This window comes from Macaca fascicularis, chromosome 6 (assembly GCF_037993035.2).
Source record: "Macaca fascicularis isolate 582-1 chromosome 6, T2T-MFA8v1.1".
NCBI classification, from domain to species: domain Eukaryota; kingdom Metazoa; phylum Chordata; class Mammalia; order Primates; family Cercopithecidae; genus Macaca; species Macaca fascicularis.
Genome location: NC_088380.1, coordinates 71,739,257 through 71,757,319, shown reverse-complemented (window position 1 = coordinate 71,757,319; position 18,063 = coordinate 71,739,257). Strand labels below are relative to the sequence as shown.

The window sequence follows — 18,063 nt, the reverse complement described above, 5'->3', positions numbered from 1 at the left end:
CAAGGAATTTTCAAAGGTCAGCTCTTCCTTAATGTTTTTAAAACGTTTCATAGACTTGTTTATGAATGGTAAACTCTCAATATGTGAGGTGGTTGTGTGTGTAGCAATTATATGAACAGAAACAGACAAGTGTTCATATTCCATAATGGGTAGTATAAAAAGTAGTATTTTTTCAAAGTAGTGCTAAAAGGTTGTTTTTTTAACTAACTCAATTCTAGCCAAATCATGGAAATAGTGTATATAGACATATCCATAGAAGATTATATGAATTAAGGATATCTTTGATGTTCTGAGATCTTAGGAGCACAGCTCTAGTAGTCCGGATTGTATTTACAGTTAACAGTAGCAAATGGGACTCTAAGTTTGATCTCAGTGTATTTAGGTTTTGAGCTCTTAACCGTTAAAATAGATGGTTGTTAGGTTCTTTCTTAGATACATTCCACTTCCTCCTCATCATGGGGGCTATTGTGACAATTAGATAATAACACGTAAAATATTTAGCACAGTAACTAAGCAATTAGTGCTCAACAAATTTTAGGTATCACTACTACAAGTATTATGAACCCAAGCTATCCAAGGGCCACCTTGATAATAAGTATCATCGATGCCATAAAGACAAACGGCTAAACATTTGAGGATGAAGATGTAAAGATACTCAGGTGCTGGAGGGGAGGGGTGAGGGAAGGGATAGATACCCTTCAAGATCTCTAAGAGTCTAAGATTGTCTTATATGAAAGAATGGCTGGCAGAGGTTGGACAGCGTGTAAAAAATGTTTTGCGATAGAATGAATAAAAATAAGGTACTGTGCTGAAAGATATATTATCTAGCCTATTTGATGCAAAATTGTTCATTAGCCTCATTGTATGTCAAATCAGATATGTACACATGGATAAAATTAACTCAAGGCTCACACAGCAGGTAAGTGGCAGATATGAAATTACAATCCAGGCTTATGTGTCGGTAAGTCCATCCTTTATAAGTAAATTTGCATGAGGAGAAAGAAAAGACTATCAAGGCCTTTCACTAAAAATGAGAGAGAGGGAAAGAGAACCTTTCAGAAAGCCAAGCTTAAAAATTTGTTTCTAAAATGTTTCAAATAACATAATATTGAATGAAATTTATTCCAAAAAATTTATAAATTTATTGAGGCAATTTCTACTCTTAGTACTTTCCTTCAACATCTAACCTTTTTTGTTATTACTAAGTGCTACAACTTTTGGCTGGTTAATAGAGGTTTCAATTAACGGTGGTCGCATCTCCGCCATTTTCATCTCTTCATCAGAAGAAAGTTCTTCAGATTCCTAGTAAAAAGCGGGGAGGGTGATAAAAATTAAATTTTTGTTTCTTCAAATAAATATTAAGTCATAAGACTTTAAAGGGAAAACAAATATTATAAACATATATTAAACCTTTTCAAGATATTGCAATAAAACACAACTAGTCCTTCCGAGCCTGTTTGTACAATTTGCACCTCTATCCTTTTCATGGCATCATTATCCTAATCAAACATTAGGATACTGCTCCCTCTATTCCCTTTTTTATACTGAGATATTCACGTGCTGCATCTGCTATAATATTCTCACAACTATAATAACTTTCAACCATATATAGCTCTATGAATTAGAGTAACACTCTATTAAAAGCCTTTAGTGGCTCCTCAAGACAACAGAACATTAAGTCCAGACTTCTTAGCTTGGCTTTTCAGAGCCCTGTAATCAGGGCCCTATCTACTCTACCGATCTTATTTCATAATATTGCCTCTGACTCATTCAGTAACGTAAAATGTTATTTTCCATGTGTTCCAAATGCCATTCTTTTGCTCTCATAATTCCTTCCCCTTTCATTCCATTCTCCTGTATCTGTGAATTAAAATCTTCCAAAACACAGGTGAAATGCCCCCTTCTCCTTAAGGCAGCCATAAATCTTCCTTCTAAATTTTTGCAACACTTAGTACTTTTTTAACACACTTAGCACAGTGTATCCTTAATTACATGCGCTTGCATTCATTTAAATCCCTATATCCACTTATCCATTCTGCCACCTTACCTCCAAACACAGTGCCTTACACATAAAAATTACACTAAATGAGTCATAAGTTCACTGTAACAAACCTAATAATTTTTTCACAGCCTATGTTACATTAGCTTCAGTACATACCATAGTGTATTGAGTGATATTAACCATCTTTTTTTAAAAAAAAAATTATTCCTGTTGTAAATGACAGCTCACGGATAACCAGGAAAAGAGATGGTGTGCTTGAATGCACTTTGAAATTTTAGGGATGAAGATGTCTTAACTTAAATAGCCACTTGTAGCTAGTATACACTGCAGTGAACAATGCAGCTATAAATCAGAAACACTTCAGATATTCATATTAAAAAGTTACAGCTTCACTATTTTACATTACCATTAGCAGCGTATGAAGGGAATATAAAATGGTGCAATCATTTTTTATTCATGAAAATATATATCCACACAAAAACCTGTACACAAAAATTCACTGCAGACTTACTCATTACAGCCAAGAAGTGGAAATAATTCAAATGTCCATTAATTGAAGAATGGATAAACAAAGGGTGGATATACACAATGTAATATTATTCAGTCATAAAAATGGATGCTGTGTTGATATATGCTATAACATAGATAAACAAACACATTATGCTAAGTGAAACAAACCAGGCACAAAAGACCACATATTGTGTGATTCCACTTAAATGAAATGTCAAGAATAGGCAAATTTATAGCGGCATATAAAGTAGATTTTTGGTTGCCTAGCGCTGAAGGGGATAAAGAGTGAGGAGTAACAGGTAAGGAGTAGGGGATTTCTTTCTGGGGTGAGAAACATGTTCTAAAAGTGATTGTAGTAATGGCTGCACAATTTGGTAAATATACTAAAAGCCACTGAATTGAATACTTTAAATGAGTGATTTGTATGGTATGTGAGTTGTATCTCACATAAAGCTGTTTAAAAAAAAAAGTTCCAGGTCTTATTGATCCACTAGAAGAAACTCCACATCTAAAACTGTCTCAGACATTCAACCAAAAAACCTTTCACATTCAAGGATAAATGCATAAATAAGTTAAATAACTGGGTATGCTTATAGTAGTCTTTTCATTTTTAAGCTACAGAAATAAAAGCAATTATGTATTTTACAGTAGCCTCGACTACCTATAATCTAATTCACATAAACATCTGAATACAAAGGGCATAATAATTTGTAAGTTTAAAGTGACAAATGAGTGATATTTTTGCAGATATGAAATTTCTCAATGATGAATGCATTAATATACTTTCTACAATCAATATCAGGTCTTTAGCAACAATAAAATATTAAATTGAAAGTTCTTATGATTGCTCCAAAATAATCATAAAATCATACCTCAAAAACATCATCATGGTTAACAATATGCTTCAAGTCCTCAGAGGCTTTCATATTTGCAGTCACTGGTAAACTCCCAGGACTAATCTCAGCTTCAGGTTCATTGATCTTCTGTATAGAGTTTCCTATCATATATTTTTCTCTTTCATCAACTTTGCTTTTTACTGTAGTAGTACTTTCTGAGGTCTAAGTAAAAGAAAATATAAAGAGCTCATATTCTTTTAAGTTTTATATGTATTTTAAAGGTTCAGATAAAAATTTGTAAGCAATTTGCCAACTTCCAATTCTGGGACTAATCTCAAACACGAAAACTTTAAACATAGAAACCTGTGACACTCACAGATAAAATGCTCATTTTAGGATCACGTGGCCCCCAAAGATCCATGAGCCACATTAAAATTTAAAAGTGAGCCAAGGTTACTTTCCTCTTAGAAACTGCAAGGCTTGTAAGTGTGGACAACTGAGTCACTTAGCTCAGCATACTCAACTCCGGATGGTTAAAATTGTTTTCCGCTCATTGTGGACTGAATAGTAACTCTAATGACATGTAAAACTTTTGTTTCTGTGATACAATAATGTGTGTGTGGCAAAGTCCTAAAGGAATATACCATTTAGGAATTTGTGAAAGTTTCTGAAACATCCCAAGGAAATGAATGCCAACTGTCTGTCATTGCAATTACATTTAAAATGAGAATGGGGCAAAATGGATCAATATTACTGGGGGAAAAAAATTTCCATCATAATAATTTTTCTGGCATTCATTATGTTCTTTGTTCAGACAATGATTTTTTTAAAGGTTACGCTGACGCTACACTGCCAATTGGACATTCTATAGCCAGAGAGTGGTAACGACAGTAATTATGGACTTCACTGATTATTACAGTTTCCCAGTTCAGGTAGCTAAGAACAAAACCTTAAACTGGCAAGTGCACTCATGTGGCACTTTACAACAGTGATATGTTTGGAGAAATTTGTTAGGTGATTTTTTTTACTCTGTGAACATCATAGAGTGTACTTACACAAACCTAGATGGTATAGCTTACTACACAAATAGGTTATACGTTATATAGCCTATGGCCCCGAGGCTACAAACCTGTATAACATGTTACTGTACTGAACACTATAGGCAATTCTGACACAATAGAAAGTATGTGTGTATGCAAACATATCTGAATATAGAAAAGTTGTGTTATGATGTCATTAGGCAATAGGACTGTTTCAGCTCCATTGTATGTTTTTTCTTTTTTTGAGACAGTGTCTCGCTCTGTCACCCATGCTGCAGTGCTGTGGCATGATCACAGCTCACTGCAGCCCTGAATTCCTAGGCTCAAGGGATCCTCTCACCTCAAGTCTCCCAAGTAGCTAGGACTACAGGAGCATGCCACCATGCCCAGTTAATTTTTAAATTTTTTGTAGAGACAGGTTGTCTTGCTATGTTGCCCACGCTGGTCTTGAACTCCTGGCCTCCAGTGATCCTCCTGCCTAAGCCTCCCAAATAGCTAGGACAACAGGCACACATCACCAAGCACAGCATTTTTTTTTTAACTTTCTGTAGAAACAGTCTCACCATGTTCATCAGGCTGGTCTCAAACTCCTGGGTGTAAGCAACCATCCCACCTCAAGTCTCCCAAAGTGCTGGGATTACAGGGGTGAGCCCCCATGGCCAGCCATCTCCCTTATATTCTTATTTTTTGTTTTTGAGACAGAGTGTTGCTCTGTTACTCAGACTGGAGCACAGTGGTGCGATCTCAGCTCACTGCAACCCCTGCCTCATGGTTCAAGCGATTCTCCTGCCTCAGCCTCCTAAGTAGCTGGGATTACAGATGCCCACCACGTCCAGCTAATTTTTGTACTTTTAGTTGAGATGGGGTTTTACCATGTTGGCCAGGCTGGTCTCAAACTCCTGACCTCAAGTGATCTGCCTGCCTTGGCGTCCCAAAGTGCTGGGATTACAGGCGTGAGCCACTGCGTCCGGCCCCTTATACTCTTACAGGACCACCATCGTACGTATGTGAGCATGTTGACTGAAATATCATTCTGTGTTGCCTAACTGAACATTTAGAGTACGTGAAAAGGGTCACTATATCAACTGCCATTTAAAAATAAGAACTTGAAATAGGCTTTGGTTAATCCTTTTGAATTTTCTAACCTTCACACCCACATCTTTATTTGTATCTTGTTGGTCTTCATGTGGTTTCAGATCTCTTCCAGAGTCTTCATTGGTCTCTTCATCTTTTAATCTATGTACAATGGTTTGAACGGTTTTGACCATATTCTTAAGCTCATCTGGATATGGTGTTGGATATCTTTTTAAATTTCCCTCCTAGAGAAATAAAATAAGTGAAATATGAAGTACAAATATTTCTAATGTCAATCTCAAACAAAATTTAACCTACAATCCATCTGAATTACATTAGATATTAAGCTCATAGAGATAACTGTGAAGACAGATGATAGACTTTGAAGGCATTTTAGGCTTAATAAAAATATGGTTTTATAACAAAATAGTAAGACTTCACAGTAAATTTCAATGTTTTAAAAATTTTATCAGACTCAAATATTTCCATTTAGAGACATACAGTATGAATATTGCCAAAAATTGTGCCACTTAGCTTTGAAACAGATACACATTTTTCAGCTAGATATTCATCTACGTATATATAAAATTCAGATATTCATATATTTATGTCTCACATACCAAGAGCCATATTTTTCCAAGGTCAGCCTGTCATTTTCTGAGATTCAGCTAAGTTTGTATAAGGGGCAAATAATTACATTCATAAGTAACTCAAAAATATGTATTTACTACTCCTATCACTGTGATATGTTTTCAATTCCATAAAGAAACAAAATGTTCATAACAAAGAGTTCTTTATCTCTAAGATGTATAAAAATAAATCATTAAAGAAAGGGAAGGCGGAGAAAATCATCATTACAAATATGGTGGGGGGAAGTCAGCTAAACTGAAGTTAAACATAAAGGGCACTAATTTGAAATAAAGTGTTAGTCCACTTCTCTAGCCTATAATAACGTTTTCCTCTTATAGTTATATATACTATGAAATTTAGTTTTAAATCACACAGTTTTATATTGTTCCCACATTCTTTCATGTCTGAATATTTGGAATCAATAACACTTCAAGTAACTTGAGGACAAGGAATAAATCCAATACTTTTTTATATCCCCAAACATCATAGTATATATAGTACCAACTTTAATATCAGCAGACTTGTTTCAAATTTTAAAGAATAAAGAACAGACTCACCCTGGGAGGTGCCTCCCTTTCATCTTTGTCTTCATCACATTCAAATGCAACTTGAGCCCGCTGTTTCCTCTGTTCCTCCCACAAGGAAGGGTTAAAACTTTCATTATCTGATATAAACATAACTAGAGAAAAGTAAGAAACAAATAAAAACCTACTATATTTTACTGTAATTATGGAAAACTATCACTTGCTCATAATTTCTGTACGAGTTATGTTCATTACAATAAGTCTAAAATAGTTAAGAATGGTCAATGCAAGAAATTAGAAATCCTAATGCATAGGCTGATTCTGGATAATGTCAATGTAAGATTTCTTTATAATGTCAATCACATATCCTTTCTTCCCTGAAGCTGATTCGTCTTGTTTTTTTACCAGAAGGGTTCCTGAAGAGAATCTACCAATGAAAACACCACAGATATATGGTTTTGGGCAGTGCTCTAAAAGGAAATATGGTAGAAATGCAATTTCAACACTGTATTAAACATTATACATAACATGGATTATATACTAAGTAAAGTTCTTACAATATATTTTCTATATCAAAATGTAAAAAAATGGAAATTTTAAGGTAAACCCAACACTTATATATTCTATCAGATATATAGGGTGAACATCCCTAATCCAAAAAATCCAAGATGCAAAAAACTCTAATGAGCATTTCCTTTGAGCATTGTGTCAGCACTCCAAAACGTTTGGATTTTGGCACAGTTTGAATTTTGGGTTAGAGAGGTTCAACTGATATGAATTCTGCAAATATTCCAAAGTCAAAAAAAAATCAAAACCTGAAACACTTCTGGTCTCAAGCATTTTGGATAAGAGATACTCAACCTGTAACATCAAAAGCAAAGATTTAACAACTCTCAGTTTTTTGTTATTATTAGGCATCTAAAAAATACATAAGGCTTAAAAATTAATTCATTCAGCTATTATATATCATTCCATAGAAGTTGTGCAATACAAAATAAAATCGCAATTTTTTTGCCCATTAAAAGAAAATGATTATCCCCTACTCAAAACAGAGATTACGAGTATCCAAAATGAGCTTTAAAGAACCCCAGAAACTCCTGGAATACCCAAATATAGTCAATTAGAATATTTCCACAAAAATAACATAATACAAAAACTTCTAATTATCATTTTTATTAAGCCTTTATTTGGGGCTTGCTTAACCTTTTAAAATCTCATGTCCAAACTAAGGATGTCATGAAACCAAGTCTTACCAATGGGAATGAAATTCTTTAATTTAGCCTCTTCTTTGTTTTCATTACTCCATTCAAGATTTTTTTTTTCCTTATAATTGCTTTTTTTAATTGCTTAACACATACTCAATGAAGTAATGTATTTGTTTTCGTTCAAAACAAATGTGGAATGTGATTCAAATTCCTATTGACATACTTTTGTGGTATCATTGGAAAGGCAAGGACAGCCCAGCAGTTTCCAACAAAGTCTATTTTTTAACTCATATAATTCCCTCTCCCTTGTAATTTCAATCACCAGCTTGGCCCAGAGATTCCAATTAGTGTGTCTAAAGCAATTTTACACCAGAACTTATTCAGAAGCCCAAGGTAAGTTAACTTTTACCATGCTTCTCATTCTTGTCAAATTCTGGTCACTCACACTTTCTACTCTTTTTTATAAATCTCACATCTTTGAAGATTCAGGACATCAGATAGTATCACTTTCTATCCATTCTAGAGGCTACTCAAACTGATCACCCAGGTATAGACTTACTGAGGACTCTAGTATTTTGGCTACAGATTTTTCTCTCCACCTAAGACCTGCTAATATCCTGAATGATGTCAATATGAGATGATAAGCCCACCACCTCAACACTACAACTTTATATTCCTTGATGTCCTCAATCCCAATGTCCCTATGCATATCAGCTAAATGATTCACAACCACAGTCATATTCAGGACTTTTCCACCTCTTTGACCACGACGCCTGTTCTTCCAAATCACTCAATTCCTTATTACTGCTGGTAAACTTTCAGTTCCTTAACTACCTTTCTTTTGCTCCTTGTAAAATCACTCTAGGTTTTACTTCCTTCTCTATTAAGCTTAGATTTTATGATACATTAATTACTACGACTTCCCTGAAATGCCCTTACCCCAACTTCCAGAGGCAACTTCCACTTCATTGTAAAAAGAAATGCGGCCGGGCGCGGTGGCTCAAGCCTGTAATCCCAGCACTTTGGGAGGCCGAGATGGGCGGATCACAAGGTCAGGAGATCGAGACCATCCTGGCTAACATGGTGAAACCCCGTCTCTACTCAAAAAAAATACAAAAAACTAGCCAGGCGATGTGGTGGGCGCCTGTAGTCCCAGCTACTTGGGAGGCTGAGGCAGGAGAATGGCGTAAACCCCGGAGGCGGAGCTTGCAGTGAGCTGAGATCCGGCCATTGCACTCCAGCCTGGGCAACAGAGCCAGACTCCGTCTCAGAAAAAAAAAAAAAACAAATGCAATAAAAACCCTCAGACTCATATTTCCACCAATATCCTGCTTTCTTAGCTACAAATGTATTGTTACAAGAAGGCATACTTCCTTTTCTCTCTGATTAAGACTGATTCCTCTACCTAGGCCCAAGATCTCGCCCCTACTCTTGCACATTTATTCATCACTATCTACCTTTAGAATCTTTCTTTTTTCCTTCTTCTTTTTTTAAATCTTCCCACCTTCAGAATCTTGAAGGCAAGAATTTTTGCCTTTACTTAGCTCTAGCACAATACCTGTCACAAAGGTGGGATGAAAAACAGAATTAATTGTGAACAGTGTCTACTTCTCTCAAATTGGTATAAAACCCAAACACAAATACGTAATATTTTTTGACTCATCTATTTCTTGGAGGCACTAGGATAAAGACAAAAGCCTTTCTTATAGTTGAAAGGAAATTCATTCACCTTGTTTAGTACTCTGTGTATAATATCCATGAGACACTTTAGGTGACAAATGAACTCTAAGAGGACCCAGAAAATCATAATTGATACTGTATTTCAAACTTTTCTATTAGAAACTCTTCAAACAAATCTCAAAATCAAAAATTAGTAGTGGCAAGATTTTGCTACTTCTATTCTTCCTATCAGAAATAAATGTTTTACCTGAATTGTGATCTCTTTTCAAATTAAACAGGAAGGAAATAAATTACAATGATAGAATAGAAAAAGAAGGCAAGGTAGATTTGAATCATTAAAGTAGAAATCAGTATGAGAAGAATCAAGGCACGAATATACCTATGATTCTGACAGTTTAGAGGCAGAATGAGTAAACTTTTTCTATAAAGGGTCAGATAAATATTTTAAGCTTTGGGAGAGGCAACTAATGATAACAGCATCTATTTTGGAAGATTGTAAAGATGAGAAGTTATGGATATATAAAGTGCTTAGCATCGTGTCTGACTCAAATTGGCTATTATTTTTACATTGCTATAGCAGGTTTAGCTTTGAATTACTGAAATGGAATAAAAACTTATTTAACTTATATTCCAGAACTAGTGCTAAACTATTAGAAAACTCTTTACTTTCTATAGGATAATTATTTCTTGCTCTCTGCCAGAAGCAATAAAAGACTTGCTTTGATAAGTTATTATTTCATGGGTATAATCTGATGACTTGTATTTATATGTAGCAAAACCTGTTCAGCTTTCTAATCCAATTAGAAGATTTGTGAGATAACTAACGTAAAGAGCTTCATTCACTGGAGGTTCTACAGTTAAAGCTTTGAGAATAGGTTTACAAAGACTCTCTCTTCCATGTATTTAAATTCACCCATAATCTCCAAATTTAGCAATACAATAAAATATGGAAGTATGTTTCCATAACAAAATATAGTATACTTAATATTAAGCTGTCAATAGTGATCACTGTTTTATGTGAACAATAATTTCATGAATTAGAAATTAAGTTAAAAATAGAAATGCAAACTCTGCTTATGCTGTAAGCAGTGCCATGTGGGGAATTACAATAAATACTCGAATGCATCAGTAGCTAAGTTTTTTTGTTTTATTCACTAAAACTTATGTCTCAATTTCCTACTTTTCTTTGTCTCTGAAGATGATTTCTGGAAAATAGGAAGTAAGGGTAAGCATCCTCTAAATAATGTTATAATCAGCTATGCAATATACTAGATAATTGTTCTTTTACATGAGAGGACAGAATACTAGCATAAGTATCCCTTATCTGAAATGCTTGGTTCCAGAGTGTTTTGTAGTGAACGAATGTGGATGTGCTCCAAAAGAACTATTATCATCATTTCAAGATAAGGAAACTGAAGTTCAATAATCTATTTAACTTGCCTGTGGTATAGTTTATAAATTAAGACTGATGATTGAAATGACTGACTTACATTTTTTCTTCAGTGTTTCTATGTATTAAGAATTAATTTATAAATAATTTCAAACAACAGGTATTTTCACTGGTGTCAGAAAGAAGATACATAAAAATTACAGTTACTTTAAGTGTAATATAATAAACACACACACACACACGCAGAGAGTAAAACATATACTAGAAACAATTTGCTCGTTAGTCTAAAAGGTTGTCGCACCATAATCTATAAAAAACATCTGTGCCCAGTAGTAAAAGGTATATTCCCCCTTGTCAGGCAAAATAAAAGAATTTAAGAGTAGCATTTATAGTCAGAGTTCAACAGATTATGCTGATCCAGTGTAGATCCAAGTGTAATATTAAGTTCACGAGTGAAGAAAATATTTCCTGGTTTAATAATTCTTATCACATAACACTTAACATTTATTCCTAGCATACAGCTAAATGTTTTTAAGTTACCAATTTTAACACTGTGGTTTAATTTAAAGGAATCATTTAAGGAAGCATATGCTACAATTATACCTCTAAATTCAACCCCTGAAATCGTGCCCTATTTTTCCATTATTTTGAAATGAACTTTTTTGGTCAATTCTCTAAAGTCCCATCAAACTAGTAAAAGTCTTCGAGACTTAAAGTTCACTTCACACCTTTTAAATTAGTATGTGTTTTTAACAAGAAAATAGATTATGAAATTCCTACCATCCTCAGTCCTTGGCTGTTGAGGGAACATGTAGTTGGTAAGCACCATTTTCTGGGTCTCTGAATCAGTTTCTTTTTGAAGAGGTATCAGGGGTTTGGACTAGAGAAGGAAAATAAATGCTTAATTTCAATAACCCTAAAGCAAATACATATTCAGCAATTCCTCTGCATAAGTACATACCACTTTTTCTATAAAATATCAATGTGTAGGTTACAAACAAATCTAACTATATACAATAATACTTTAGGCATTGATTTGAAACCATATTAAAATCCAACAAATAAAATTTAGTTTTTAGTATAAAGTAAGTAAATCAAGTTAATGAAATATCAAGTTTTAAAAGATTTCATATACTAAGTTTACCCACAGTCCATTACTTATTAACACAGTGATATATTTAATAAAGTTATAAAATAAGCCTTTCCATTGTATATTATTTTGCCCTCTCTAGTATTCCCCTTCACTAAAATGCTTTTGGAAAAAATTACTTGGAAGGGTTAGTCTGGTTATCTAAATGTTTATTCTAGTTAGCAGCTGAAAAGAGAAAGATGAAAACAATTCATCACTGAGGAAAAGAGAATGATGATTCTCTTCATGAAAACAATGATGAAAAGAGAATGATGAAAAAAAGCTTCTCTTTCTTCCTCTTGTGCACTCGTGTATCCCATCTACAGTAATGACACCAGTAAGTCACTCAGTGGTGGAGCCCCCCAGGAAATTTGGACCTTCTTTTTTCTTATGATTTTTTCCTTAACTAGTTAACAAATGTTATCCATCTATTTTTTAATATAATTAATTCTTTTTGCTATTCACCTAAAATCCTACCAATAAAAGCCTTGGCTGACTCCAGACGGACAGAGAACTACGCAATTCTCCCCTCACATGCGACCCTATTACTTAATTCTTTGCACCTACTCCTGTGAAAACCTTCCAGCTAGTTAATTGCATCCTGTAATCTTACTCCCATTCAAACATTCCCCTCTGTTCCTCAGCAAACAAAAACTGCCCTACATTTCAAATTCCTGAAAAATTTCCTTGACCCTCAGATAATGGAAATGGTAGCTCTACTCCCTTCTCAAAGACAGTGCTTCCCTCAGGCCTCAAATATAGGGGTTAATTTATTCTCTCCTACCTCATCCGCCCCAAGTCAGGAGGTGAGGGTAGCACTTACAATGCTGTGACATCATTCCTCCCCTATCCTCAGATTTAAATTCCTGTTCCTTTGAGGCATTTATAACCCGTACCTTCCATAGTCAATCTCCTGTCCTATTATCTACTGGCCTCTTGGTGGTACTCATCTATTCTTGGCTCTTTTACACCAAATTTTTCCAAAGTCATGGGTAATTCAACATATACAAAACACAGATGACATTTCCATACTTTTGGCTTCTCAGCAGATGAACAATGTGTGAGAAGAAAAAATAAGTGCCCTTAGATGAGCATTTAAAAATTATCTGGAAGGCTTTTAAAAACTTATCGCCCTGAAAATCTTCTAAAACTGTTATAATTGTTGCGTAACTCTGTGACTATACTAAAAATCACTGAATTGTATCCTTTAAAAGGGGTTCATTGTATGGTACATGAATTACATGTCAACAAAGATGTAATAAGAAACCTAGTCACCTGTTATTTATGAGGCACAGAGACAGAAAAAGGAATTGAGAACAGTGTATCTGGCCTCTCAGTTCCCTGAACACCCAACTTCAGAGATCTTTAATCCGATTTCATTTCAGATATTCTATTCCTATGCCACAATTCCTAAAATATCACCTGTAAATATTCTTCTCTGAAATATAAAAATGACTCATTCAATGAATATTTACTAAGAGCCTTTTATATTGCAAAGCACTATGACAGGCTCTGTGTACAGAGTGGTGAGCAAAGCATGTTATCTTTACTGACTTTGTAGAGTTTATGAGAGGAAGAATACAGGTAACAAAATAGGCAACTGCAATTGTAATTTCAAGTGTAATTACAGAGTAGACAGGGTACAGTATGCAGGGAGAACATATAGGAGGAGAAATTCACTTCCCATTATCTTGAATGATTAGCAAAGCATTCCTGAAAGAAAGTCTAAGGTGAGGATAAGACGGTAAGAAGCCAGGTAAGAAAGAGAAGGAAGAATGTTCCAAGAAAGCAGGACTGATTTGGAGAAATGAGAATGAATGTGTATGGGATAGAGACAAACCCACAAGGCGAGCAGGCTCTTGAGGCATATAATATAAAGAAAAAAGAAACAATGAAAAGGTTTTTAAGTAGGTTAGTGCTGGGATCAGATTAAAGAATCACTCAAATTACAATGTGGTTCAGAATGGGTAATAAGGGATTGGAACTGGGAGCAACACTGGAGGCAGAGACCTATTAGGAAGTTAGCTCAACACTGTCAGCACTGTTCGAAAGAACTGTAAGATAAGACAAAAATGAGAACCACAGATTATTTATAATTTTCTTTTTCTTTTCCTTTTTTTTTTTTTTAAAGAGAATCTTGCTCTGTCACCCAGGCTGGAGTGCAGTGGCATGATCATAGCTCATTGTAACCTAGAACTTCTGGGCTGAAGCAATCTTCCTGCCTCAGCCTCCCAAGCAGCTGGTACTACAGGTATGTGCCACCATGACTGGCTATATATATATATCTTTTAAGAGATGGGGTCTTGTTACGTCACCCAGGCAGGTCTCAAACTCCTGGCCTCAAGTAAGCCTCCTGCCTTGACTTCTCAAAGTGCTAGGATTACAGGTGTGAGCCACCACACCCAGTCTGATCACTTTAGAATCCTTTAGTAGCCACACATTTTAAAATGGCAAAAAAAGATGAAATTTTGATAATGCATTTAACTTTACATATTCAAAATATCATTTTAACATATAATCAAAAAAATTATGAACATGACCATATATATTCTCTGTTAATACTAAGGCTACAGACACCAGTGTGTATCTTACACTCACACCAAATCTCAATTTGGACCAGTCCCTTGACACTAGTGGCTATGGTACTGGACAGTGCAAGTCTTAAGTGAAAGATGATGGTGAACAGTATTTAAGGGAGTGGCAGTAGGGATAAAGCAAAATACACAAACACTTGAAGATGTTTAAGATTCAATAGGGCTTGTCTATGAACTGGACTGAAGTACAGGGAAAAACCGTAGTTAAGGGTTGTATTTCTAGGCCTCTGCCTCCATCAAGTATTATTTACCAAGCTAAAGAAGCTGGGGGGTGTGGGAGAAATATATTTGGGGCAGAAGATGGGGCAGAAGATGGTATACTCAATTTTGGGCTTATTGAATTTGAGACATTTAGGTGGCAATGTTAAGCAGGAATTGAGCTATATGAATGTGAAGCTCTGGCACAAGAACTGGGCTGCAGATATTGTTAGGAATAATGAGGATACAGATAGCAATTTCAAGACAAAGTATGGAGAAATTAAAGCAGAGCCTAGGGTAACCATGAGGAGCACAAACATGTAAGGCACAGGCAGAACAAATATGTCTGAAAAGGAGACTGAGGAGCAGTCAGGCAAAAGGACAACCAGCAGAGTATGGTAACACAGACATCATGCAGCCCTCCCACTCCACTGCTCTCACAGTACTTGCTGATCACCCTCAGCAAGACTACTAATACCCTGACCTTTTAACATTCTTCCCACCCTTTACTCCGTCTTTGATTACCCTTTTGTACCACACTGTATCTTAAACCACTTTCTTGCCACAAACCAAGACCTCCTCACTGCATTATTCTTTTCTTGCACCTGTCTTGGCAAAACTACAGCCCAAAATCCTTCCAGTTGTGTGCTTTCTCTATATTACATTGCTGAGCAAATTAGTATCACCACAAACTTGTGGAGTGATTATTAATTTGTACTCATATTAGTGTACTGATACTAATAATACTTCAACCAGGCTCTACATGCTACCTGAAAATCCTTCTATGTTTCCTAAATTGTACTCTGAAAATATCTTCCCTAAAAAACAAACAAACAAACAAAAAACAAGGATTCAAGAACAGCTACGAGGTTGTGCGGGGTGGCTAACGCCTGTAATCTCAGCACTTTGGGAGGCCGAGGTGGGTGGATCACGTGAAATCAGGAGTTTGAGAACAGCCTGGCCAACATGGTGAAACCCCGTCTCTACTAAAAATACAAAAAGCTAGGTGTGGTGGCAGGCCTGTAGTCCCAACTACTCAAGAGGCTGGGGCAGGAGAATTGCCTGGACCCAGGAGGAGGAGGCTGCAGTGAGCCAAGATGGAGCCACTGCACCCCAGCCTGGGAGACAGAGTGAGATAGTCTCAAAAAAAAAAAAAAAAAAAAAAAAAAAAAAGGACAGCTCTGAGTATGGAAAATTCTATATTCTAAGAGTATTATAACGTACACTATTTCCTCTCCTCCCTTTCACAAACGTCACACCCAACTCCCTCCAACAGGCTGAGAATTCCTGTCATAGCTTTTCTATCATTTTCTACCCATTATCCAACTGCTTCTCTTTTTTTTTTTTTTTTTTTTTTTGAGACAGAGTCTTGCTCTGTCACCCAGGCTGGAGTGTGGAGTGCTGTGGAGTGCAGTGGAGTGATCTCGGCTCACTGCAACGTCCACCTCCCGGGTTCAATCAATTCTCTTGTCTCAGCCTCCTGAGTAGTTGAGACTACAGGCACATGCCACCATGCCCAGCTAATTTTTGTATTTTTAGTAGAGACGGGGTTTCACCATATGGGTCAGGCTGGTCTTGAACTCCTGATCTCAGGTCATCCAACCGCCTAGGCCTCCCAAAGTATTGGGATTACAGGCATGAGTCACCGCACTTGGCCCTCATATTCTTAATCTTACTCGTCACACAGCTTCTTTCCAACAACCTGTAAACATGCTCTCCAATATTAAAGGATCCCTACACTTTTCCTGCTGCTAGCTATCAATTTCTTTACGTTCCATTCCATTTTCTTCTCATCCAACCTTCTTAAAGAGTAATCGGAACTGGGTGGAGCTCACAGCAGCTCAAGGAGTCCTGCCTGTCTCTGTAGACTCCACCTCTGGGGACAGGGCACAGCTAAACAACAACAACAACAACAACAACAACAAAGCAGCTGAAACCTCTGCAGACGCAAACGACTCTGTCTGACAGCTTTGAAGAGAGCAGTGGATCTCCCAACACGGAGGCTGAGATCTGAGAACGAACAGACTGCCTGCTCAAGTGGGTCCCTGACCCCTGAGTAGCCTAACTGGGAGACATCCCCCACTAGGGGCAGACCGACACCCCACACCTCACACGGTGGAGTACACCCCTGAGAGGAAGCTTCCAAAGCAAGAATCAGACAGTTACACTCGCTGTTCAGCAATATTCTATCTTCTGCAGCCTCTGCTGCTGATACCCAGGCAGACAGGGTCTGGAGTGGACCTCAAGCAATCTCCAACAGACCTATAGCTGAGGGTCCTGACTGTTAGAAGGAAAACTAACAAACAGGAAGGACACCCACACCAAAACCCCATAAGTACGTCACCATCATCAAAGACCAGAGGCAGATAAAACCACAAAGATGGGGAAAAAGCAGGGCAGAAAGGATGGAAATTCAAAAAATAAGAGCACATCGCCCCCTGCAAAGGAACGCAGCTCATCGCCAGCAATGGATCAAAGCTGGACGGAGAATGACTTTGACCAGATGAGAGAAGGCGGCTCCAATCCATCAAACTTCTCAAGAGCTAAAGGAGAAATTACGTACCCAGTGCAAAGAAACTAAAAATCTTGAAAAAAGAGTGGAAGAATTGATAACTAGAATAATTAATGCAGAGAAGGCCATAAACGAACTGACAGAGATGAAAACCATGACACGAGAAATACGTGACAAATGCACAAGCTTCAGTAACCGACTCGATCAACTGGAAGAAAGAGTATCAGCGATTGAGGATCAAATGAATGAAATGAAGCGAGAAGAGAAATCTAAAGAAAAAAGAAGAAAAAGAAATTAACACAGCCTGCAAGAAGTATGGGATTATGTAAAAAGACCAAATCTACGTCCGATTGGGGTGCTTGAAAGCGAGGAAGAAAATGGAACCAAGTTGGAAAACACTCTTCAGGATATCATCCAGAACTTCCCCAACCTAGTAGGGCAGGCCAACATTCAAATTCAGGAAATACAGAGAACACCACAAAGATACTCCTCGAGAAGAGCAACTCCAAGACACATAATTGCCAGATTCACCAAAGTTGAAATGAAGGAAAAAATCTTAAGGGCAGCCAGAGAGAAAGGTCGGGTTACCCACAAAGGGAAGCCCATCAGACTAATAGCAGATCTCTCGGAAGAAACTCTACAAGCCAGAAGAGAGTGGGGGCCAATATTCAACACTCTTAAAGAAAAGAATTTTAAACCCAGAATTTCATATCCAGCCAAACTAAGTTTCGTAAGTGAA

At 36.5% G+C, this 18,063-nt stretch overlaps 1 protein-coding gene across 16 annotated transcripts in view; it reads right to left on the bottom strand.

The window, feature by feature from the left end:
• Positions 1 to 18,063, bottom strand: part of ERBIN (erbb2 interacting protein) — a 151,077-nt gene that overhangs the window by 23,799 nt on the left and 109,215 nt on the right. For 10 of the 16 annotated variants that reach the window (XM_073993543.1, XM_065546336.2, XM_005557037.5 and 7 more), the window contains 5 exons: positions 11,672 to 11,771; positions 6,650 to 6,771; positions 5,534 to 5,707; positions 3,385 to 3,570; positions 1,188 to 1,302 (listed from right to left, as the gene is read on the bottom strand). In XM_073993543.1, coding sequence (XP_073849644.1) covers positions 1,188 to 1,302; positions 3,385 to 3,570; positions 5,534 to 5,707; positions 6,650 to 6,771; positions 11,672 to 11,771 — 697 coding nt within the window. The remainder of the gene's footprint in view (positions 1 to 1,187; positions 1,303 to 3,384; positions 3,571 to 5,533; positions 5,708 to 6,649; positions 6,772 to 11,671; positions 11,772 to 18,063) is intronic. The other 6 variants (XM_005557039.5, XM_005557041.5, XM_073993548.1 and 3 more) reach the window with 1 other exon arrangement.